The 24,624-nt window shown below is 46.6% G+C and overlaps 1 protein-coding gene across 1 annotated transcript in view; it reads left to right on the forward strand.

Moving 5' to 3' along the window:
- LOC110537711 (dapper homolog 3) overlaps positions 1–10,173 on the forward strand; it is a 29,018-nt gene extending 18,845 nt beyond the window's left edge. The window contains exons 3-4 of the mRNA XM_021623991.3: positions 3,583–3,711; positions 7,584–10,173. Coding sequence (XP_021479666.2) covers positions 3,583–3,711; positions 7,584–9,301 — 1,847 coding nt within the window. The 3' untranslated portion in view covers positions 9,302–10,173. The remainder of the gene's footprint in view (positions 1–3,582; positions 3,712–7,583) is intronic.
- The last annotated feature ends 14,451 nt before the right edge of the window (positions 10,174–24,624 follow it).

Genomic DNA, 24,624 nt, shown 5'->3' on the forward strand with positions numbered 1-24,624 from the left:
TCTCAACAGTTTTTACCCCCAAGCCATAAGACTCCTGAACAGGTATCAAATGGCTACCCGGACTATCTGCATTGTGTGCCTCCCCCTAACCCCTCTTTACACTGCTGCTACTCTCTGTTTATCATATATGCACAGTCACTTTAACTATACATTCATGTACATATGTACATACTTCCTCAATTGGCCCGACCACCCAGTGCTCCGCACATTGGCTAACCGGGCTATCTGCATTGTGTCCCGCCACCCGCCAACCCCTCTTTACGCTACTGCTACTCTCTGGTCATCATATATGCATAGTCACTTTAACCATATCTACATGTACATACTACCCCAATCAGCCTGACTAACCAGTGTCTGTATGTAGCCTCGCTACTTTTATAGCCTCGCTACTGTATATAGCCTGTCTTTTTACTGTTGTTTTATTTCTTTACCTACCTATTGTTCACCTAATACCTTTTTTGCACTATTGGTTAGAGCCTGTAAGTAAGCATTTCACTGTAAGGTCTACACCTGTTGTATTCGGCGCACGTGACAAATAAACTTTGATTTGATTTGATAAGCTAATGCCTAGTCTTTAGCTTAGTGGGCTAACACAGTCTTGTAGTGAGCAGGACACCCAGCTTCCAACCCAGTCTGTCACATATGTATGGTAGTGAGTGAGTAAGTAAGTCAAGGTACTATTCACACATAGCGGGGATAGGCCTAACCATGAGCCTGCTCTAGTTCCAACCCTCCATGCTCTAGTTCCATCTGAGCACGTCACCATCTGATGCTGAGGCAGAGAGAGAGATTACCAAGGCCCATCTAGTTTCTGTCCTCGGCTCAGAGGCTGACATCATTATATGAGGTAGTTTGGTAGCCTGGCAGCAACAAAAGCAGGCAGACACGTCTGCTCTATTTTAGAATGGTAACTTAAATTACCCCACAGTGGGCCTATTACTGCTCCATATAGCTATCTCACCCCTATCTCACCTCTAACTCCCCTCACTCTTACTGTATAGTACTGTATATTTCACAATAGTCCTTTTGGAGCAGTGGCGGTCGGTGTCGTTTAAGATGAGGGAGGACGATAATAATTGTTCTGACCATGGCCTTATTTCTATTACAGCATATTGGTCATTCATATTCCATTCACCCAGCTCAATGTAACATTGATTGGTTTTAGCTACTACATGAAACTCAAATTTTCCAGTTACCCATCCTTTGGGTACTACAACCTAGCCTATGAATGACATGTTGCAACTTAGGTGCACAGGTAGCGGGAAATTTGAGTAATCAAGGTGACAGACAGTGAGTGACACATTCAATACCGCCTTGCACACTCTTGCCTGCATCTAGCTGATCTAGGGTGTGATAATTTGTCAAAAGTTTCTATTGGAAAAAATGCAGGTATGTTTATCCCCGTTTCGTTCTGTTTGCTTCCGTGTAAGAACGTTTTTCAACAGAATCGGCGGTATGAATACACCCATGATCAAACGCAAACACAATTCACTGTCACAGTGGCCACATACAAACATTCTGATCACTTTGATCATTGTAGCTATAATCTTTCTCGCATTTATGCGCTCTCCTCCTCTCATCTTTTCCCTGGCTTGGACTTCAGTGCACAACACATCAGCTGTCTGTAACCAGGCGAAAAAACCTTTCCAAGCCAAACCTTCATATCATAACCGCTAACTGCTACACAGCCCACATCATTATCACCATTATTAGCTAAAGTCATAGTCAACATAGCTACTCGTAGTAAACCCGCTACAATCATGCAGTACAGTCAGTAAGCAGTGTTAGCAGTTACATGGGTGAGCCGCGGGTGGCAATAAATTAAAAAAACCAAAAGCTTACCTTGACTTGGAAGAGTTCCAGTGTTGGATAGCCATAGCGATCTAGCTAGCATCCCTCTCTGTTTGAGACGGGTGTTTGAGTAGGCTAAACTAGCTAGCTGTTTTCGCTAGCTAAGTGAAAGTGAAAAAAACATACAACAAAATATCTCTCTCCCTCTCTCTTTTGAAGAAATTAATTTGTTCAAAACTGTTCAACTATTGTCTTTCTCTCTCTTTGAGTCAGCTATTCACCACATTTTATGCACTGCGGTGCTAGCTAACGGTAGCTTATGCTTTCAGCACTAGATTCATTCTCTTATCCTTTGATTGGTTGTACACCATAATCAGTTCATGCTGCAAGAGCTCTGATAGGTTGGAGGGCGTCCTCCGGAAGTTGTCATAATTACTGTGTAAGTCTATGGAAGGGCGTGAGAACTATGAGCCTCCTAGGTTTTGCATTGAAGTCAATGTACCCAGAGGATGACGGAAACTAGCTGTCCTCCGGCAATAACATCGTGCTACCCTACAGAATGGTGCTGAGGCTACTGTAGACCTTCATTGCAAAACAATGTGGTTTAATCTATTATTTGGTGATGTGAGTGTGTTTAGTATAGTTTTATCTATAAAGGATAACTTTTTAAATATTTCACTATTTTTATTTTTATGAAATTCACTGAGGACGATGGTTCTCCCCTTCCTCCTCTGAGAAGCCTCCACTGATATTGAGGGACTGTCTAAGGCTGCGCTGCTTGTGTTCTTTGTGAATCAAAGCAGGAAACAGTTCCAAAGCCCACATTAAGTTGATAAATGCATTCAGTTTTCCGAGGGAGCATTTTTGCTGAGAGTTTAAAATGACTTGGCTTGAAGAGCTGTAAGCCGTCCAACGAAAATTTACTTTCAGCTCCAGCCGAAGATGCCAGGAGTATAAAATCCACGGCTAATATTGGGTCAATTACCTCAAAGTATGCACAGCCGGCTGGCGATTTTGAAGATTGAGGATGGCACATTGAAAAACACTTTGAGAAGCCTTGAGAGTTTAAAAAAGGAAACATTGAGAGGCATCAAATGCCTTGAGGAATGCGTAAATGACTAACCTGCCGTTCACTTTCAACATGGAAAAACTTTGGGATACAAGGCCGCAGTATATCTGCTAACAGTCCTGTCTTCATAACTGAATGTTCATCAGCTATAGTCACACACAAATAAATGTTGTGTGAGTCTTTTGAGTGGGGTTACTCTTTTGATCCAGACCTGACTACCAGCTCAACTCTCTGTTGTTGTTATTTTCGGGAAAGACAATAATAAACAAAAAAGGAAAAGCTCACTAAAAAGATTACAATTCAATCTATAGAGAGGCCAATATAAGAGGGACCCACCCGCCTACAGCTGACAAAGTTTCAAAAGTGGTAGATACAAATGAAAATGGCAGGTTCTTTCTTTTCAAATCAGTTAGTGTTCCGGTTCATAAAAAAAGTAAACAATACACTATATACATACCCAATAACTGTAGAAACAACCATCCACAGGAACTACAGACTGTTGCACTTGCATACCAGTACTCCCAAATCGTCATTTGGCTGAGACGTGAGTGGTATTGGCCCTATGTGCCTCAGTTGGTAAGAGCATGGAGGTAGCAAAGTTAAGGTTGTGTTGGTTAATTTCCCGCAGGGACCTCATACACATACGAAAAATGTATGCGTTCACTGTACTGTAAGACGCTTCAGATAAAAACATCTGTTAAATTGTATACATCTGTTTGCAGGATTCTATGAGCTGAGTGAGCACCTGTCTCCTATGGGTCTGTCTGATTCCTCTGGGTTTGGAGAGCCCTCCCCCAGCACTGCCCGAGCCATCCGCATGGTCTACGCCAACGACAGGCCCAAATCAGCCGGTAAGGGACGACACACGCACACACACACACACACACACACACACCAGTGGAGGCTGCTGAGGGGAGGACGGCTCATAATAATGGCTGGAATGGAGCAAATGGAATAGCATCAAACACATGTTTGATATAGTTGATACTGTTCCGCGTCTGCCATCACCACAAGCCCGTCCTCCCCAATTAAGGTGGCACCAACCTCCTGTGACAAACACGCCATGCAAATGCAGTACAATCAATATAGCCTACAGGCATACCTAAGCGAAGAATTCAATGGATTTTATTAGTGTTTTTTATTCAGTTTCAATAACGTCACAGTTGCTCAGCAAATGCATTTACCCAGATATAGAGCAATATCCATTTATATTCTTGGGCATCTGTTTGATTAGGTCAGACCGCATAGTTACTAAATGTATATTAGTCCACATAGACAGTACAAGATGGCAACAATGATGCCAAGCTGGCACTAAGTCCCCCACAAAGCAGCGGCCGGCAGAAGCACATTAGAGCCAGACGCCATCAGACTCAATCAGCGCTCTCAAATAGCCCAGACTATAACGAGTTCTGGACGCACGGCAAAACAAACACAAACCCATTTCTTTGGGTTGCATTAAAGCGAAGGACCTATACTAATGGATTCTCTTCTACTTGAGTTCCCCTCCGTAATTGGCTTCTAGCTATTAGATTAGGAAGATGTGCTCTTAAAGGTACACATGTTTAAGTTGTATAGTATTGCATTGTACTTTTATTTTCTGGACAATGCACTCCAATATCAAAGTTTGGCAGATGTTTTGTCAAGAAACCAGGCATGGGATGTGGACATATCTGTATCTTGGCATGAGACTACTTTTGAGGTCTGAACAAACTTTGGTTCTGGAGTGTAATGTCCATTTAAAATCAGCATCCCACATGGCATCCTTTTTCCACTATAGTACATTAAACAGGGAATAGGGTACTATTTGGGACACAATGTTTTGTATAAGGGACTTGTAAAAAAAGGGGACATCTTGTGCCCAGTGACATAGATAAATGAGGGGACTGGTTGTGCTGGTGGAGGGGTGAAAGGAGAGTCTGCTTGTTCTGGCTTTGATGTGTAATTGCATCAGTGGACTGTCCTGCCGTGATTATGTAGAGGCCTTGATTATAGTCATGGGATTTAGACATGGCTGCCGTGTGCATACTCAGTCGGAGAGAGAAAACAGAAAGAGAAAAAGACCCACTGTACCATGTTAGAGACACACACACGCACACACACACACACACACACACACACACACACACACACACACACACACACACACACACACACGCACACACACATACACAATGCCAGACATAAATCAGGATACAGGAGACAGTAATATGTTAAAGTGCAGGTTAGTTGGTCTGGCCTTGACTGTGGCTAGCTGATGTTACTTAAAGGAATGCTTCCCAGTGGGAAACAGGCAGACAAGCTTAGGGAAGACAGAGGTTGTGTCCCAAAATGGCACCCAATACCCTTTTATAGTGCATTACTTTAGTTTGACATAGAGTTGAGTAGAGCCCCGGTGTCCTACCTCAGCTGTTTATTCTATCTGTGTGTAAGGAGGATTCAACAGAACACTGTGTCTGCGCTGCTACGGGCTCTGTTGAAAAGTAGTGCACTCATTAAGTGATAATGCCCTAGAAGCCGTGGTTAGGAGGATATATTGGCACGGGTGTTGTTAGACCCGGGATGAAGTCGAGGGCATTTTATACAACAGTATACCAACATATTAAAATAATGATTGACATATTTTCATAAAAAACTTGATTTTGATTAATTTATTCATGGTATTTTCTTCCTTCCATGAAACATAGTCACCAACACAATTTAGGGTTGCTACCCAAGGCGGCTGGTCATTTTGGTTCGATTGGCATTGCTGCCAGCCAAGCCATCTGGTTGTTCATTCTATTGGCATCGTTGCCAGCCAAGCCGACTGCTCATTAGTTCTATGCGTTCTATGCCAAGCTAGCCTAGGCCCTAGCTATCTAAGCTAAATGGCTGTAGCAGATATTTAAAAAATACTTTCATTTGAAAAAAAAACCCAACAACTTTCATTTGAACTGATTTTACTCAATGAAACAATACCTTCACGTTGTTATCCCCGCAGCTGAGCGAGCTAGCTAGTTAATGTATGTTACTATGACAACCAGACCAACTTGTTGTTTGTCTTGTCCGTACACTTCCTATGATGAGGTGGAAATCAAAATGTTAACAATGTTGCAAAGGTCAGAGAGGCAGTCAGCAAGGTTGAATAACAAATGTTAGGCTTAAAGAAATGGGAAATAATGTCCAGATGCTTTTACATTTTTTTTTATTTTTTTTTTTTTACGGTGGATGAGCTCATAGGACAGTAGATTGCGCAGTGAGATGGAACAGTAAATCGGCATTTCACCATCATAGCCGGTGGTAGTTGTGAAATAGACACTGTCTGGAATGCGGTTTTAACCCATCAGCATCCAGGATTAGACCCACCCGTTGTATAAATAGGGAATACATGCGATAAAGAGATCAGTCAAACACGACCACAACAATGGAAATGCCATGGAAACGTGTGGGGAAAAAAATCCCGATTCTCATAATTTTCCCCCCACCAACATTAACCAACATTAAGGCTATTGTTTATATGTGTATTTCACCAATCAACTGCATTACAGTTACAAACGACTTTGACTACCAACACCAATTTATGTATGCTAGCTATGCTACTAGCTTATTCGAACAGGAGTTAGCATAGCAGTCACTTCTTCTAAACCTGAAAAGGTTATTCTAAATGTTAGGCAGCGAAAACAGCCAAACATCATATCCAAATCGGAGAGAGTTACCACATGGAGGACCTGCTACTATTCATCAGTCATGACTGATATCCATATTTGTTGAATGTGCGCCAATCCGGTGTCCTTCTTCTATACCCCACGGTCTGCGTTCCATTGACCTCTTTACCGCATCTATGGGGTGCCTTTTAGAACACAGCCTGTGTTCTGTCTGTAACTGTTGGCCACAATAAGCAGTGTCCGGTGTTTCTGCAGCTGTGTGTATTGTATTCACAGCTAGGGCTACATCCATGGTCCCTGGTATATGTTTGCTCATTCACATTAGTGGGTTTGTTTACCTACTTCCCACAACCTACTCTGTTTTTTTTTTTAAAAAAGGTTCCAAAAAGGTTACACAGCAGTCCACATAGGAGAACCCTTTTTTTGGTTCCAGGTAGAACCCTTTTTGGTTCTAGGGAGATCACAATTGACCGGTTGGTAACGACTATGAGGACACTCGAAGAACCCTTTTAGTTTCTAGATAGCACCTTCTTTCTCTGGAGAGTGTAAATTGAATTTAATTAAATACATTTTCTTAATCCCACGTGGGGAAATTGGATTTGTCACCAGCAAGACACATACAGCAACAACATACACGTGCATACATTGAATACACATAGACAGAGCACTGATGGATGGTGAAACAAGCACAACCCATGACATCCTTGTATTATTGTATTAGTCCCTTGGCTTAGCCAGCACCCGTGTTTTGCAAATAGTGACAAATTTGGTCAAATTCATCTGGGATAAGGGTTAAGTCTCAGTTGTGGTTAGAAACATTTGTTTACCTGCAGGGTTACAATAACATTTTAGGGGGTTTAGGTGGATCAGGTGACAAAGCTGTTTTTTTTTTTTTACAGATGCTCTCGTTCCTTTCCATAGTGCGCCAACAACCATTGATTTGTGCGTTTTTGACAGTGATTACAAAATCACGCTTTAGACGCAGCCTTAGCCTATGTCTGTGGGGTTCTCTCTATTGCTGTGTCACAATCCCAAATCTTTTTGTGTCTGATTATAACCGTGTTACTGGTTCTGTTTTCCAGGGGAATTCTTCGGGGCCAATCGGGACAGACAGCCAGAATCCGGGTCCCGCCCCACAGTCCCCCGCTCGTTCTCAGCCCCCTACCCCACCCTGGAGGGCATCGCCGAAGGGGCTAGTGAAGGGGAGGGGGAAGACGAGGCCTGGCCCTGGGACACCAGCAAAGGGCCTGGAGGAGTGCTGGAGCTGGGGGGAGATACGGTGGAGGGGGAGCCCACAGAGGAGGACTACCGCCAGGCCCAGCGTGTGGAGACCTACATCCTGGGTTTGATCCAGCGCCGTGCCTTGCCCCTCCGGCCCTGCAAGCCCCGCACCAGCCTGGGTCTGCACGAGGCCCGCACCGCCATCACCGTGGCCCGCCAAAGCAGCGTTTGCCGCAAGGAACCCGATCCTCGGCCAGCCACTGACTCCATCCCTGACCATCACTCCTACTCCAATCCCCACCACGCCACTGCTGCAGTTTCCCCCAGCAGTTACGAGCGTCCCCCTCCATCCTGGGCCTGCCGCAGCCTGGACCAGGAGCCTTTTGCAGTCATGGCCCTGGTCCCTGAGGACCCCCCTCATCACCACCACCAGCACCCCCACCCCCACTACCCCCAATCCAGGCAGACCCCCCTGGCCAACACCTGCTCTGCCTCCCTGGACTACCCCTGCAGTGAAGCTCCATCCCAGGAACCTAGCAGCAGTGAGCCCGACTCACCCCAGCAATTCCACAATGGCTACCCGGCCCTGCCCCCATCACGCTCGCCTCCCCCGCCAGACGAGCAGTTGGTCAACGCCCAGTATATCCCTGCCCAACCATTCCGGGCCACCACCACCAGGGCCTCTGCACACTCCCACAAGGGGCCCAAACCCAGCCGGGGCACCTATTATCCAGAGAGAGGCTCCCAACAGCAGCCGGCCCCACAGCAGCTGCAGCAGGCCAAGTCTAGAGCCGCTGCCAAGAAGTGTCGCTTCAGTGAAGAGAGGGAGAGGGAAAGGGAGAAGGAGAGAGAGAAAGAAAGAGACAGGGAGAGAGAGAGGGACAGGGAGCGAGAGATGGAGCGGCCGGGAGGCTCCAAGAAGCCAGGAAGACGGGCCTGCAGGTCCCAGTCAGAGAACAGTCTCAATGGGCAGAGAGGGGTCCCTGAACGCAAGTACAACACGGTGGAGAGAGACGGGGGAGGGTCAGGGAGCAGCCGCGGGAGCCAGTCCAAGGGGAAGAGGCCCCAGCCGGGCAGCGCCGGCTACCGCCGCTGGCGCTCCACCCTGGATCTCAGCCAGGACGAAGCCGAGCAGCCTCCACAGCCAACCCCAATGCCCCCAGCCGACCATGGCTCCAGGCGCATCCGCAAACCCAGGCCCCCACCTTACACCTATGTCAACCCCCTGCCCCATCATCATCCCCACCACCCCCATCTGGAGTACCTGGACCGGGATCGTACGTACCTGTGTCGGCCTGAGGAGGGCTACACGCACCCGGGGCAGGGTGAGTCTGAGTCGAGTCTGAGTGAAGCCGACACGCCAGCTTCCAGCTCGCTGTCCAGCGATTCAGACGAGAGCGGCGGTCTGGTGTGGCCCCAGCAGCTGCCCCCTCAGCTCTCCTCCCCCACGCTGCCCTCCGCCCCGGCTGGGGCCCCCCTGCAGCCCAAAGCCTTCGTCAAGATCAAGGCCTCACATGCGCTCAAAAAGAAGATCCTGCGCTTCCGCACGGGCTCCCTCAAAATCATGACCACCGTTTAGAGCGCTACCCTGCACCAGTGTGGAGAATCAGCAGTGGGGATTAAGACACTTTAGTGACTCTCGCTATACATGGTTTCCTTTAAGGAGTAGCACTGTCATTTTTGGAGAGCAGCGGATATATAAGACAGCAAACATAACTCAGTGCACTGCCTAACTGTACATGCATACATAGATTCTTTAGCTTTCAGTGCAGCCTTCACAGGCCTCAGATCTGCCAACAACTCTCCTGTACACAGAGCTGAGCCTGAGCTCTAAACTCTGATCTCTGATCAGTGCAGCTTTTTGCTGTTGCCTGAGCCCAGCCATTTGAGGTCTGAGATAATATGATTTGTGGCTTGATTTGGTGCTAGTGGTCATTTGAGTGACTGAAGTGGACACAAAACTGGGATCCAGAGATTAAGCACCCCCATCCCCCCCTTCTAAAAAGACCTTGCACCCTTTCCAAAAAAGGCCCCTTTCCCTCCCGACTAACAGAGAGTACTGTGAACATGATATGAGCCCTGTGATGTGACCTGTGTCTCAGCATCAACGTGTCTGTAGCCTAGGTTGCATTCCAGGCTGACTACATGGCAGACATTGCATTGCATCAACCAATGGATACATGCCATGTCATCAACTGCATAACGCAGTCAGGCATCAGATTGCTAAATCATAACATATGGTTAGCTGATATGTTACACACCTACAGTATCCAGGTGTTGCGAGATCAGGCACATGTCTGCAATGTAGTCTGGAAAGTGGCCCTCCTCTGCACATGCTCACCTGTGTGGTGTGGCGGACACACTCCTGTATTTATGAATGTAGTCTGTAAATAAAATGAGCTGGGACCATGGAACCTTTAGGGACCACAGCGGTCTTGTCTCTCGACCATCCGCAGTCAATGTGTGTTTTATTACATTTACATTTACATTTTACCAACTGGGCAAAAACTGGTTGAATCAATGATGTTTCCATGTCATTTCAACCCCCAAAAATCTATGTGATGACGTTGAATCAACGTGGAAAACTGATTGGATTTGCAAAAAGTCATCAACTTAAAGGAATTTTAACTTTTAACCTAAATCCAATGGCATGTGAAATGTTTTGTTGAATTCACGTTAGTTGAAAACTCAAAACTAGACGTTGAACTGATGTCAGTGTCAAGTTGGTAGTCATTTAGCGGACACTCTTATCCAAAGCGATTTCTAATTAGTGCATTCATCTTAAGATACCTAGGGGGTGGGAGGTGCCATGGGATTTATTTAAAGAGCAACTTTTTTTCTACTGTAAAAATGTAGCAAAAGTGTTATACCTGAGTATGTCACAACGTCAATGGAGGTTGGGTTTATTTCAATCTTGCCCACATGCCAACAGCTGGCAGCATACAAGGAATCATCCATTTGGAGTGAAGCTGTATGCAACCAGATTGTAATGCCCATGGTAAATGTGATTTGACTTTGGATATCACTATGGGACTAGTTAGGGAGCATTAGTAAATTACACAATGTATATGGGACAATATGTAAAAATTTCAATAGCTCCAAATTTCAATGACTTAAAAATGTCAAACCTACTATAAATTGTAGAAATATTGAAAGCAGTTAATGAGAAAAACGAATAGGTGTGCAACCTGAACATATTGTCTCATTTACATTGTGTATTTTATTGAAGGCCCCTAACTAGCCCCTGAGATAGGCTATCCAAAGTCAAACCAATGTTGCTATGGTCGCACCAGCTGGCTGAAGCTAATTGCTGAAATAATTTGGTTAACTCTTCCCACCTGCAAACACACACATGGGGCATCCACATCAAACCACACCCCAATACAAACTCACGTTTGAGTTCAATCATTGCCACTAGCGTTTCAAATCTAAAATGAGGCCAAATCAGGAACTGCAGTCATCCTTTAAGATACACTAAAGAGGCACGGTTTTGAATGTTTTCGGAAGATGGGCAGAGACTCCACTGTTCTGACATTAAGGGGAAGCTTGTTCCACAATGATGATGACCAATGTTGAATGCTACTGTCTGTGGGGTTATTCATATTTTTGTGCAAGCACAGAGAAGAGATTTTATTGGGCGAAGAGAGATAGAGTGAGAGACAGTGTTGGTAGCTTGTTAAAGCTGTGGTGCATAGTTAGTGTTATATGTTGATTTGCCCCAAGGTCTACCGCACAAAGGACATGGGCAATCACAGCAAGTTGTGACACAGCCTAGGAAAGAACCAGGGTCTGTAGTGACACCTCTAGCACCGCACTGCCTTAGACCCCTGCACCACTCGGGAGGCCAGATGCAAGGAATCAAAGAAAAACTTTTGAGGAAGAGCCATGCTGACCGATTTGAGGGGAAGAAACGAGAACCAAGATGTACATCCATCGTTTCTTTTTTATTTTATTTAACATTTTATTTAACTAGGCAAGTCAGTTAAGAACAAATTCTTATTTACAATGAACCAAGACGAACATCCATTTCAGAGCCGGGATAAAGCTACGATGGGATGAAAGACAAGCTTGCCATAATGGCTACCGATAACATGATGAATGATAATAGAGATACATGATACACGTTTAACTTCTGACAATTGAAACCATGTGGCACTTCCCTCTGACATTGTAGCCAGTCCAGTTGCTCTATCTTATTGAGATAAAACGAAAACTACAGTTCCTGAGTCTCAAATGGCATCCTATTCCCTACATTGTGTTCTACATTTGACCACAGCCATATGGACTCTTGTCAAAAGTATTGCTTAAGGTCAATCTCCTCAATAGGTTGCCATTTGGAAAGGAAACAGTATCTTCTGTGCTGGGTGGTACCAATGGAGCCAACCACGCTAATAACCTTTCACTTGAGTAGGTGGAAGAACACACACAGCTAAGGGAACACACACATTTAGCAATAAAAAGCAGGTGATGTAAGTGTTAAGTGAAAGAAAAGGGGGAGGTGGAGGGGATTAAGGAGGTAAGCGAATGGGTAAAGGGAGCGACAGAGGGAGAAAGGAGGGAAAGCAGGGTAGATGGAGTTGGAAAGGCAGAGGGAGAGCAGTAGAGAGAGGAGGGGAGGAAATGGTTTCTGGGTAGAGATGGTATCTTGTTTTTGTTGTTGTCATGCAGGTCTCGCCTGCTGTGTCACCAACGTGGCTGCAGGCTGCAAGGCACTGGACAGGAATTCACTTGAATATAAACACTTAATCAATTTCTCCCCCCGGAGAACTAACAAGATAATTATCCCCATATGTAGCGGAGCAACATCCTACACACACAGGCATACACACACGTGCACTGGCATACACGTTACACTCACTAACATGCACTGCCATAGGCACACACACACACGTATTGAAGTCAATGTACACAGAGGAGGACGGAAGCTAGCTGTCCTCCGGCTACACCATGGAGCAAACCCTACAGAGTGCTATTGAGGCTACTGTAGACCTTCATTGCAAAACAGTGCATTTTAATCTATTATTTGGTGACATGAATATATTTAGTATTGTTTTATCTCAAAAGGATTTTTTTTTTAATGTTTTACTTTTTTTTCTGACATTCACTGAGGAGGATGTGCCTCCACTGAATTATACACACACACACTTGCTCTGACACACTCATGTCCCCTCACATGCAGACAGTCACATGCACACACACACACACACGCACGCACATGTCTTGGTGCAGCTGTAGAACAGACCACTATTGAGTGAATTAACAGTAGGGCGTGTGTGTGAGGCTGGGGGAAGAGAAGAGGACAAGGAGATTTCTGGGATATGGCTGGGTTCTGACATTATGTCTGACATTATGACGCTGTTGTAGTTGTGTTGGAGAAAAGAGAGGGAAGGAGAGGAATGAAAGACTGAAGAAAAGAAGATGAGAAATTGAGAGAAACTAGCTGAAACTACTCAGCCCCTCACGCTAAGCAGTCCTGCTGGAAGGAAAGAGGGGGAGAGATTGAGGGACGGAGAGAGAGATGGAGAGAGAGGGAACTCAAGCGAAAGAAAGAAGCCTCTGTCGCCTGTTCTCCCTCTCTTCACTAGTTCAATAATTTGCTCTCATGCATTCCCCTACCCACCCACCACTCCTTCTCTTTCCCTCCCTCTCTCTCCCTCTCTCCATCCCTTCATCTGGATATGGTTAGAGAGGCATGCTCCCTTCAGGGCCAGGAACCTGGGGTATTTCCTGAGAGCAAGCAGGGAGAGACAGGAGAGGAAGGGGGCAGTCAGCCAGAACTGGGCCCGAGGAGGAAACCAAAACCCAGAAAGAGAAACAGAGGGTGGAAGGGAGGGAGGGGGAAAAGAAAGGAGAGTCAAACTCAACTGAATGGAGGCCCGGCCGAGGCCACATCTGGTTTTGATTTGAAAGGGAGAGAGAGAGGAAGGGGGGGGGGGGGGGTGATGGTGTATACAGCGTGAAGGAGGAGAGGATAGAGGAGAAGGCTTTATTTCTGGCACTTGTTTGGTTCTAGAGTGATTGACCTATTTTTTTCCTCTTTCTCTCTCGTTTTTTATTTCTTTCTTTATCTCCTTGCGCTCTGACTTTAATGAGTTGGTCCGGTTCTCAGGAGACAAAGCAGAAGCAGCAGCAGTCTGAGCAGCCTTTTGCTCATTTTCTCATTTTTACTCTGTCTGTGTGCTTCCTCTGTCTCTCCTATCTCTGCTCTGTCCCACTCCTCACTCCTACTCCCTCTACATACTGTACATGCGCACACACGCACGCACGCACGCACACACACACACACACACACACACACCTACCTCTACACACATACACACACACCTACCTCTACACATACTTAGACACACACACACACACACACACACACACACACACACACACACACACACACACACACACACACCTACCTCTACACATACAGTACATAGACACACACAAGTGCAATCATACCCACAAATTGAAACACATACATCATGTCTGCCATTTCCATATCATGCCCTACATAGAGAGGTCTCATACACGGGAAGTATGTGTGCTGTCGGACCGCAGTTCTGCATACCACAGTCTGGTAGCCCAGCCAGCAATGTTGCAGGGGCAAAGAGGGGGAGAGTGGTGAGGGTATGAAGGAGGAGGGGGGGTGAAAGTGTCTTGTTTGGTGGGGAGGGGGCAAGGTTGGTTGTGGATGGACTTGGATAACTCAAGCCTTCCATCTCCCATGACAGACATCTCCCCCCAGGGTTCAGCCTATAGCTGGCCCCCAAACCCTCTTCCCTCGAGTCCAGGCGGTAGGAAAGACAGACAGAAACACAGCAGAGCAGCGCAGCAGACACAGAAAGCAGAAATACAGAGGCGCACGTGCGTCTGACACCTAACAGCCGCTGTGACGCCATGCCAACTGTGCAGCACAGGGTTATGTGTGTGTGCACGTGTGTCTATAAACACAGTGCCAGTATGCATGGAGAATAGACACAAATCAATGTACATCTAACATTTCACACTTACTTCTCCTGGCATGTACGGTGCAGGAACTTCGGCTCTAATATACACTGTCTGGAACAGTTGATCTCTCCACTTGGTTTTCAATGGACCCTCACTTCTTCCTGCTGTTCTCTTTCTTTATTTCTCCCTCTCTCTATCTTTTATTTATCTCTCTTTCTTGCTCTCACGCTCTCTCTTGGTCATGCCCTGATCTGTTTCACCTGTCCTTGTGATTGTCTCCACCCCCCTCCAGGTGTCGCCCATCTTCCCCATTATCCCCTGTGTATTTATACCGGTGTTCTCTGTTTGTCTGTTGCCAGTTCGTCTTGTTTGTCAAGTCAACCAGCGTTTTTGTTTCAGCTCCTGCTTTTCCTGTCTCTCTTTTCTCGTCTTCCTGGTTTTGACCCTTGCCTGTCTTGACCCTGAGCCAGCCCGCCTGACCACTCTGCCTGCCCCTGAGCCTGCCTGCCGTCTTGTACTTTTGCCCCACCTCTGGATTACCAACCTCTGCCTGACCTGACCCTGAGCCTCCCTGTCGTCCTGTACCTTTTCCCCTGTTGCTGTAATAAAAATTGTTACTTCGACATGGTCTGCATCTGGGTCTTACCTTTATCCTGATAGTACGAACTGGCCATGACTGACCTAGCAGACCCGGGCCAGCTGCACGACGCCATCTCCTCCCAAAGAGTCACTATCGGGAGGCACAAGAAACTGCTTTGTGGCCTCATGGAGGGGGTCCAAACGTTGGCTGGATGCCATGACCGGGCATTGGACAGTTTGCTGGAGCAATTCTGTGGGTTGTGGGAACGCTTCAATGGAGAGTCGAACATCTGTTGGACATTTCCTGCAGTGTGCCCTCATTTTCGAGCTTCAGCCCTCCTCCTTCCCCTCGGATCACTTCAAGATAGCCTATCTCATCACGCTCATGTCCAGGAGGGCTCTCACCTGGGCTACTGCTGTATGGGAACAGCAGCTGGTCATATGCGGTAGTCTGGAGGGGTTCGTGAGAGAGGTGAAGAAGGTTTTTATGCCCCGTTCTCCGGGAGAGAAGCTGCCCAGAAGCTAATCCAGTTTTGGCAGGACTCTTGCAGTGTGGCCGACTATGCAGTGGATTTCCGCACGTTGGCAGCGGAGAGCACGGATCTCGCTTCCCTCATCACTTTGACCATCCGAATCGATGGGAGACTATGGGAACAACGGAGGGAGAGGAAATTCGAATTCGCTCGCACGTCCGAGTCATCCCGGAAGTCCCCGACGATCTGGTTGCCAAGAGAACCCGAGGCTTCCCAACCTTCCCAGAGAGTCGCCGAAGACGTCTGAGTCACCGCTTCCTGAGCCTATGCAACTAGGTAGAGCAGGGTTATCGCCAGCGGAACAGCAGGGTGGCAGGTAGCGTAGTGGTTAGGGCGTTGGGCCAGTATCAAAAGGTTAATATGTTGAATCCCTGGGCTGACAAGGTGAAAATCTGTCATTCCCTGAACAAGGAGGTTAACCCACTGTTCCCAAGCTGTCATTGTAAATAACAATTTGTTCTTAACTAACTTGTTAGGTTAAGTTTAAAAAAAATACAGGATCAACACAAAGAGTTATCTGTATTGTGGCCTCTTGTCCTTTAAAGAGATCAGGCTCACTAGTAGGAGCGAGTACTCTGGTGGGCCATATGGAGAACTTTCCTGCTTCCCATGCTCGTACCCCTGTTCATGCCATTCTGCTGTGGGGAAACCTAAATCTCTTCGGGTCCTCATTGACTCTGGGGCCGATGGGAGTTTTTTGGACGCTACCCTGGCTTCCGAGCTGAACATCCCCACTCAGCCTCTCTCCACTCCCATGGATGTTAGAGCACTGGATGGGCGCACTATAAGCCGGGTCACTCATATAACCACTCCCATCAACCTACGGGTGTCAGGGAATCACAGCGAGACTATTCAAGTGTCCTCAGATTCGCGTGGCATTGGGATTCTCCTGGTTCCAGCGACACAATCCCCTCAACAACTGGTCTACTGGTGCCATCATGGGCTGGAGTCCATTCTGCCACGCCTAGCGTCTGAAGTCAGCGCAACCTGCCCCAGGACGTCTTCCTGGGGCCCCGGACCACTCCGCCATTCCCAGGGAGTACCAGGACCTCGTGGATTGCGTAATTTACCTTCTCCCTAGCACCACTCTGCCCAGGGACGACTGTACTCGATATCGGAACCGGAGACCAAGGAAATGGACAAGTACATTGGGGACTCCCTAGCTGCAGGATTTATACATCCTTTGTCCTCTCCCGCTGGAGCAGGGTTCTACTTTGTGGAGAAGAAGAACAAGACCCTGCACCCATGCATCGACAACCGGGGACTAAATTACATAATGGTGAAGTTCCTCGACCTTCAAGCTGCTTCAGGGGTCCACCGTGTTTTCCAAGCTGGATCTACGGAACGCCTACCACCTGATGCGTATACAGGAGGGGGATGAGTGGAAGACTGCCTTCAACATGGCCAGCGGCCACTACGCCTGTGTCCCAGGCACTGGTAAATTATATTCTCCACAACATGTTGACCCGTGCCGTCATCAATCATCAATCTACGTTGATGACATCTTTGTCTTCTCCCACTCCCCACAAGAACATGTGCTCCACATCCGACAGGTTCTTCAACGCTTCCTGTAAACCAGCAGAAGGCAGAGAAGTCAAGTTCCATTGATCCATCATCCCTTTTCTGGGGTACATCATCTCCGCTGGGAGTGTCCAGATGGAACCCGGGAAGGTGTGAGCGGTGGTGGATTGGCCCCAGCCTTCGTCCAGGGTGCAGCTGCATTGTTTCCTGGGGTTCTCCAACTTCTATCACCTCTTCATCCGGGGTTACAGCATCCTGGCTTCCCACCTGTCAGCACCCACCTCTCCCAAGGTTCCATTCACGTGGTCCCCTGCTGTGGAACACCGCCTCACCACTGCTCCCATCTTGGTTCATCCTGACCCTTCCCATCAGTTCATGGTGGAGGCCGATGCATCGGATGTAGGAGTGGGGCGGTCCTGTGCCAGCGTTCTGCCCTGGACCTGAAGCTACATTCCTGTGCCTTCTTCTCCCATTGCCTCAAAGCCACAGAGATTGTATGGACCGACCACAAAAATCTGGAGTATCTCTGCACCGCCAAATGCCTCAACTCCAGGCAAGCTAGATGGGCCCTGCTGTTCACATAGTTCAACTTCTCCCTCTGATATTGGCAGGGATCCAAGAATGTTAAGCTGGATGCACTGTCTCGCCATTATAGCCCCACCGCTGTTGCCCTGGAGCCCGACACCATCCTTCCCACCTCGTGCCTGGCCACGGCACTCAGCTGGTGTATAGGGAAACAGGTCCGGGAGGCACAGTGGTCCCAGCTGAACCCCAGGGGGGGGTCCTGATAACCGGATGTTCATGCCTGACGTGGCGCACTCCTCTAGACTGGCCTGTCCCTTACCGTCCCTGGTCCCGCATCTCCTTGGACTTTGTCATGTGCCTTCCCCCATCTGATGGCATCACCGTCATCCTGACTGTGGTGGATCGGTTTTCCAAGGCCGCCCATTTCATTACTCTCCCCAAATTACCCTCTGCCAAGGAGACGGCCCAGCTCATGGTGCAGCACGTCTTCCGGATCCATGGACTGCCGGTCAACATGGTCTCTGAGCGGGGTTCTCAGCTCTCGTCTCAGTTCTGGAAGGCGTTCTGCACCCTCATTGGGTCGTCAGCCAGCCTGTCCTCCGGATTCCACCCCCAGTCCAACGGCCAGTTGGAGAGAGCCAACCAGAATCTGGAGACTACTCTTCGCAGCCTAGTCTCCGCCAATCCAACCACGTGGAGTCAAAAACTGGTATGGGTTGAGTACACCCGCAACACCCTACTTGCTCTGCCACAGGTCTCTCGTCCTTCGAGTGTTCCTTGGGATATCAGCCTCCGTTCTTCCCCGAACAAGAGGAGGAAGTCAGCAATCCCTCTGCCCAGATGTTCATCCGCCGCTGTCACTGTACCTGGAAGAGAGCCCGGGCCACTATCGATGTTCCCAAACAGATTTCACTTGGTTTCCCAAATTAAGTCCTGGGAAGCTGCTGGAAAAGGGTTGGCGAGCCCATGACATACAGTTTGGGCGAAATACCACCTGTTGTGTGGAGAGAGGCTGCATGCTCCTCAAACAGTGGTTGATGCATGGAATGAAATAACCGAACTAGCCTACTACCCAAAATGAGTGAAAAACTAACTGGCCTCCAATTACTATTGGAGTGCATACTAATGACTTGTGTTTTTCCCTACCCTGTTCCTAACCATTTTGATAACGGGCCATTCTAAAACAAATTGTACATATTAGTAAAGACAAGATTAAATTGAGAATAGTATGATATGATCAGTAGAAGAGATATTTTGATTTATTTAGAATTTCTTTTGACTTCTAAGGCATTCTAAGGTTTGTCGTCCAAAAAGTTGACTCAAGTTTGCCAAAAAGCACCTGGAAGTACCTGGATGATCACCAATACTTCTGGAAGAATGTTCTATGGACAGATGAGTCCCATTATGCCTGGCGAAAACCAAACACTGCTTTCCACAGTAAAAACCTCATACCAACAGTCAAGCATGGTGGTGGTAGTGTGATGATTTTGGGATGCTTTGTTGCTTCAGTACCTGGACAACTTGCCTTAATAGAAGGCACCATGAATTCGTCTTTGTATCAGGGAGTTCTACATGGAGAATGTCAGGCCGTCCGTCTGTGAGCTGGAGCTGAAGCTGAAGCGCAGCTGGTTCATGCAGCAAGACAATGATCCAAAACACACAATCAATTCTACATGAAAATGGCTTAAAAGCAACAAAGGTAACGTTTCGGAATAGCCTTGTAAAAGTCCAGAACTAATCCCAATTGAGGTGTTGTGGCAGGACTTGAAACGAGCAGTTCATGCTTGAAAACCCACTAATGTTGCTGAGCTAAAGCAGTTCTGTATGGAAGAGTGGGCCAAAATTCCTCCACAGTGAAGTTAGAGACTGATCAACAACTACAGGAAGCGTTTTGTTGCAGTCATTGCAGCTAAAGCTGGCACAACCAGTTATTGAGTGTAAGGGGGCAATTACTTTTTCACACAGGGACATTGGGTGTTGCATAACTTTGTTTATGAAATAAATGAAATAAGTATATAATTGTTGTGTTATTTGTTCACTCAGGTGCCCATTATCTAATATTAGATTTTGGTTGATAACATTCAGTATTGAAAAATATGCAGCAGTAGAGAAATGAGAAAGGGGGAAATACTTTTTCACGGCACTGTAGATGTTCCAAAGGCGCGCCTCAGCAGCTTGTATGCAGCTTGTATGCAGCTTGTATGCAGCTTGTATGCTGCTTGTATGCTGCTTGTATGCTGCTTGTATGCGGCTTGTATGCAGCTTGTATGCAGCTTGTATGCAGCTTGTATGCAGCTTGTATGCTGCTTGTATGCTGCTTGTATGCTGCTTGTATGCTGCTTGTATGCTGCTTGTATGCTGCTTGTATGCAGCTTGTATGCTGCTTGTATGCTGCTTGTATGCAGCTTGTATGCTGCTTGTATGCCGCTTGTATGCTGCTTGTATGCAGCGTGTATGCCGCTTGTATGCCACTTGTATGCAGCTTGTATGCTGCTTGTATGCTGCTTGTATGCAGCTTGTATGCTGCTTGTATGCCGCTTGTATGCCGCTTGTATGCAGCTTGTATGCTGCTTGTATGCAGCTTGTAAGCTGCTTGTATGCAGCTTGTATGCTGCTTGTATGCTGCTTGTATGCTGCTTGTATGCAGCCTGTATGCAGCTTGTATGATGCTTGTATGCAGCTTGTATGCAGCTTGTATGCAGCTTGTATGATGCTTGTATGCAGCTTGTATGCAGCTTGTATGCAGCTTCTATGCATGGAGGCCAGGAGGTACTAAACATTTTATCTTAATTAACGGTTAGTTACTGTGAGACCGGCAGGCTTTTGCATGACAATAACCAGCTGACGAAATGTAATTGACTGCGACAGCCCCATGTCATGTGATATCTGGATTTGTGTCAGTTGTACAGCATGTTCCAACAAATGAGGGGGTTTTGCCTGACAACTGACAGATTGGTCTGTAGTACAATGTAGTTGTTCCTTCAAGGTCCAAGTTTCAAGATTATTTGACACTTAGTTCTATCATGAATATGAAATGTCATGTTTGTTTTGACATGAAACCCGCTAATTAGGCTTAATATACAAGAGGAGAGTTGTGTTGCTACTCTTTGTACATGTCAATGACCACTCTAAGTAAACGTAAGAGTAAAGAGTTGCGTTGAATTGAGTAAAGATATCTTCTGTTGAATCTGACAATTAATCTTAATGGTTGTACAGTCGTCTCAAATAAAACTGTGAAGGACCTCGGCGTTACTCTGGACCCTAATCTCTCTTTTGAAGAACATATCAAGACAATTTCAAGGACAGCTTTTTTCCATCTACGTAACATTGCAAAAATCAGAAACTTTCTGTCCAAAAATGCTGCAGAAAAATTAATCCGTGCTTTTGTCACTTCTAGGTTAGACTACTGCAATGCTCTACTTTCCGGCTACCCGGATAAAGCACTAAATAAACTTCAGTTAGTGCTAAATACGGCTGCTAGAATCCTGACTAGAACCAAAAAAATGTATCATATTACTCCAGTGCTAGCCTCTCTACACTGGCTTCCTGTCAAAGCAAGGGCTGATTTCAAGGTTTTACTGCTAACCTACAAAGCATTACATGGGCTTGATCCTACCTATCTCTCTGATTTGGTCCTGCCGTACATACCTACACGTACGCTACGGTCACAAGACGCAGGCCTCCTAATTGCCCCTAGAATTTCTAAGCAAACAGCTGGAGGCAGGGCTTTCTCCTATAGAGCTAGATTTTTATGGAACGGTCTGCCTACCCATGTCAGAGACGCAAACTCGGTCTCAACCTTTAAGTCTCTACTGAAGACTCATCTCTTCAGTGGGTCATATGATTGAGTGTAGTCTGGCCCAGGAGTGGGAGGGTGAACGGAAAGGCTCTGGAGCAACGAACCGCCCATGCTGTCTCTGCCTGGCCGGTTCCCCTCTTTCCACTGGGATTCTCTGCCTCTAACCCTGTTACAGGGGCTGAGTCACTGGCTTACTGGGGCTCTCTCATGCCGTCCCTGGAGGGGGTGCGTCACCTGAGTGGGTTGATTCACTGATGTGGTCTTCCTGTCTGGGTTGCCCCCCCCCCCCTTGGGTTGTGCCGTGGGCGGAGGTCTTTGTGGGCTATACTCAGCCTTGTCTCAGGATGGTAAGTTGGTGGTTGAAGATATCCCTCTAGTGGTGTGGGGGCTGTGCTTTGGCAAAGTGGGTGGGGTTATATCCTTCCTGTTTGGCCCTGTCCGGGGGTGTCCTCGGATGGGGCCACAGTGTCTCCTGACCCCTCCTGTCTCAGCCTCCAGTATTTATGCTGCAGTAGTTTATGTGTCGGGGGGCTAGGGTCAGTTTGTTATATCTGGAGTACTTCTCCTGTCCTATTCGGTGTCCTGTGTGAATCTAAGTGTGCGTTCTCTAATTCTCTCCTTCTCTCTTTCTCTCTCTCGGAGGACCTGAGCCCTAGGACCATGCCCCAGGAATACCTGACATGATGACTCCTTGCTGTCCCCAGTCCACCTGACTGTGCTGCTGCTCCAGTTTCAACTGTTCTGCCTTATTATTATTCGACCATGCTGGTCATTTATGAACATTTGAACATCTTGACCATGTTCTGTTATAATCTCCACCCGGCGCAGCCAGAAGAGGACTGGCCACCCCACATAGCCTGGTTCCTCTCTAGGTTTCTTCCTAGGTTTTGGCCTTTCTAGGGAGTTTTTCCTAGCCACCGTGCTTCTACACCTGCATTGCTTGCTGTTTGGGGTTTTAGGCTGGGTTTCTGTACAGCACTTTGAGATATCAGCTGATGTACGAAGGGCTATATAAATACATTTGATTTGATTTGATTTGCTACTCTTGCCTTCTTAAAATGTCAGTAATGCAATTCTACTCCTTTTGTGCCTCTCAACAAAGTTGTTTTGTTTCAGATATAAACATCTGGGAGGTCTACACAATAATATCTAGGAGATGCTTGAACCTTTGTGGTGTAGCTTTCGTTGTTTAAACTGTAAGCCCACTGCCTACAACACCTGCCTTCTAAATAATTAACTCGGTTGCAACTTCAGTGGCATTTTAATACCACACACTCAAAGGCAGCTCTATCCCATTGAGGACAACATATTTCCAATGGTCTTTGTTCTAAAAGTCCTGATGCTCAAATAGTGATTGTGCAACTGTAGCTTGATTGCATTGGAGTTATTTGGCAAGGGTTGGGGTTGCAGGGTGGAGTAGAGAAGACCTGCAGTTATGCTGCCCCCGTGAAGTCTGATGGTGTAACTGCACCCTCGCAGCCTTTGTAACTTGATCTGCCGTCTCCTTGCCTTTTATGACTGACACATTTCACCCCTCACAAAAACCAATAGCCAGGGCCATGTTTCAGTACTGAAGGCATCAATCACCATAACAAGCTGGGGTTAACCAATGCAATGATCATGCAAAGTAGCCATGACAATTGGGAATTCTAACAGTATAATGTTGTTTACACCAATTAGTAAGTTGTAGACAAGCCCACTGCACTTTACTTCAATTTCGCTGAGAAAGCATTCGCAGGTAAACGGTGTGGATGTCGTTCAAGCATACATTTCCTTCAAAAGTCATGCGCTTGTCGACAATGCGTCTTTGACTGAATCCCGGACCTATGTCTTGGTTTAAGCCCTACTCTTTTCCTTATGATTTCTATCAACACATATATGCGACAACCTCCTGATAAACTGGAATTTGACACTTTGAGGATGCACAGCTGAGTAGAATGGGACACACACTTCCTCCTCCAACTGATGAGCTCTAACATCCTCATCAGTATAGAGCTCCAGGCTCTGGTAAACATCTGCCTGTGTGTGTTAATTGTGTACTTCCTCTAGACTAAGTAGACATTACAATACTGCGATAGAAATGTAGAGGTTGGCAGGTAAACATTCCCCTGTGATACTACTGGAATATATATTTGAGGGATCTAATATGTCGATAGTGTTACTGACACAGGCACCTCTTGTTGTTGTTGAGGTACATATCTTTGTTATTAGATTGTTTTTATACTTTTGTTTTTACATTTCCCATTCTATTGTTAATTTCTGATTTCCTATCTTATTGCGTATGAAATTCGCTGAAAAATTCATGGGAATAACGAGATGAAAAAGCATGTGTCCGGAATAAGATTCTCCTCAGATAGTCTTGAGCTAGTTTACTTTCACTGAGGTCAGTGGGATGCAGGGTTGGGGTCAGTTCCATTTCAATTCAGTCAATTCAGGAAGTAAACTCATATTCAGATTTTTTTTAAATTAAATCTCATGGAGAAGCAATTGGAATTAGAAGATCTGATTACTTCCTGAATTGACATGGAATTGACCCCAACCCTTGTGGGAGGTTTGGAAAAAACCTGAACCAGCTAACCAGCTCTATTAGGTCAAATGGCTTTGAGGTAACATGTCATAGTCATGCACACACTGAAGAAAGCTTTGACCAAAACATCAAAAAGCTTTTTTCCTGCCTGCTACTGGCTGCTGCATGTAGTAAATATATAAAATCAGGTAAGGAAGATATTGGATTCGACTTTGTGTGTGACTTTCTAACCCTGAACTCTCTACTACTCTACTACTCTTTTTTTTCTTCCAAGTAACATGTCTTTATTTCCTCAGTCATTCTCCATATGACAGCGACATGACATGAGAAACGCAGGAGAGGGTGTAATAAAGATCCAGATGTCATCCAAATACTCCACGATCTGGATGGGAGAAAGCCACACAGTTAGAAATGCTGTGTTTTCTTGAGTTCCGGAGCTCTTGTCTCACAAAGGGAAAGACTGTGCCAGACCAGTA

The sequence above is a fragment of the Oncorhynchus mykiss genome, chromosome 12, assembly GCF_057628025.1.
Source record: "Oncorhynchus mykiss isolate SJ-2025 chromosome 12, ASM5762802v1, whole genome shotgun sequence".
Classification (NCBI taxonomy): Eukaryota; Metazoa; Chordata; class Actinopteri; order Salmoniformes; family Salmonidae; genus Oncorhynchus; species Oncorhynchus mykiss.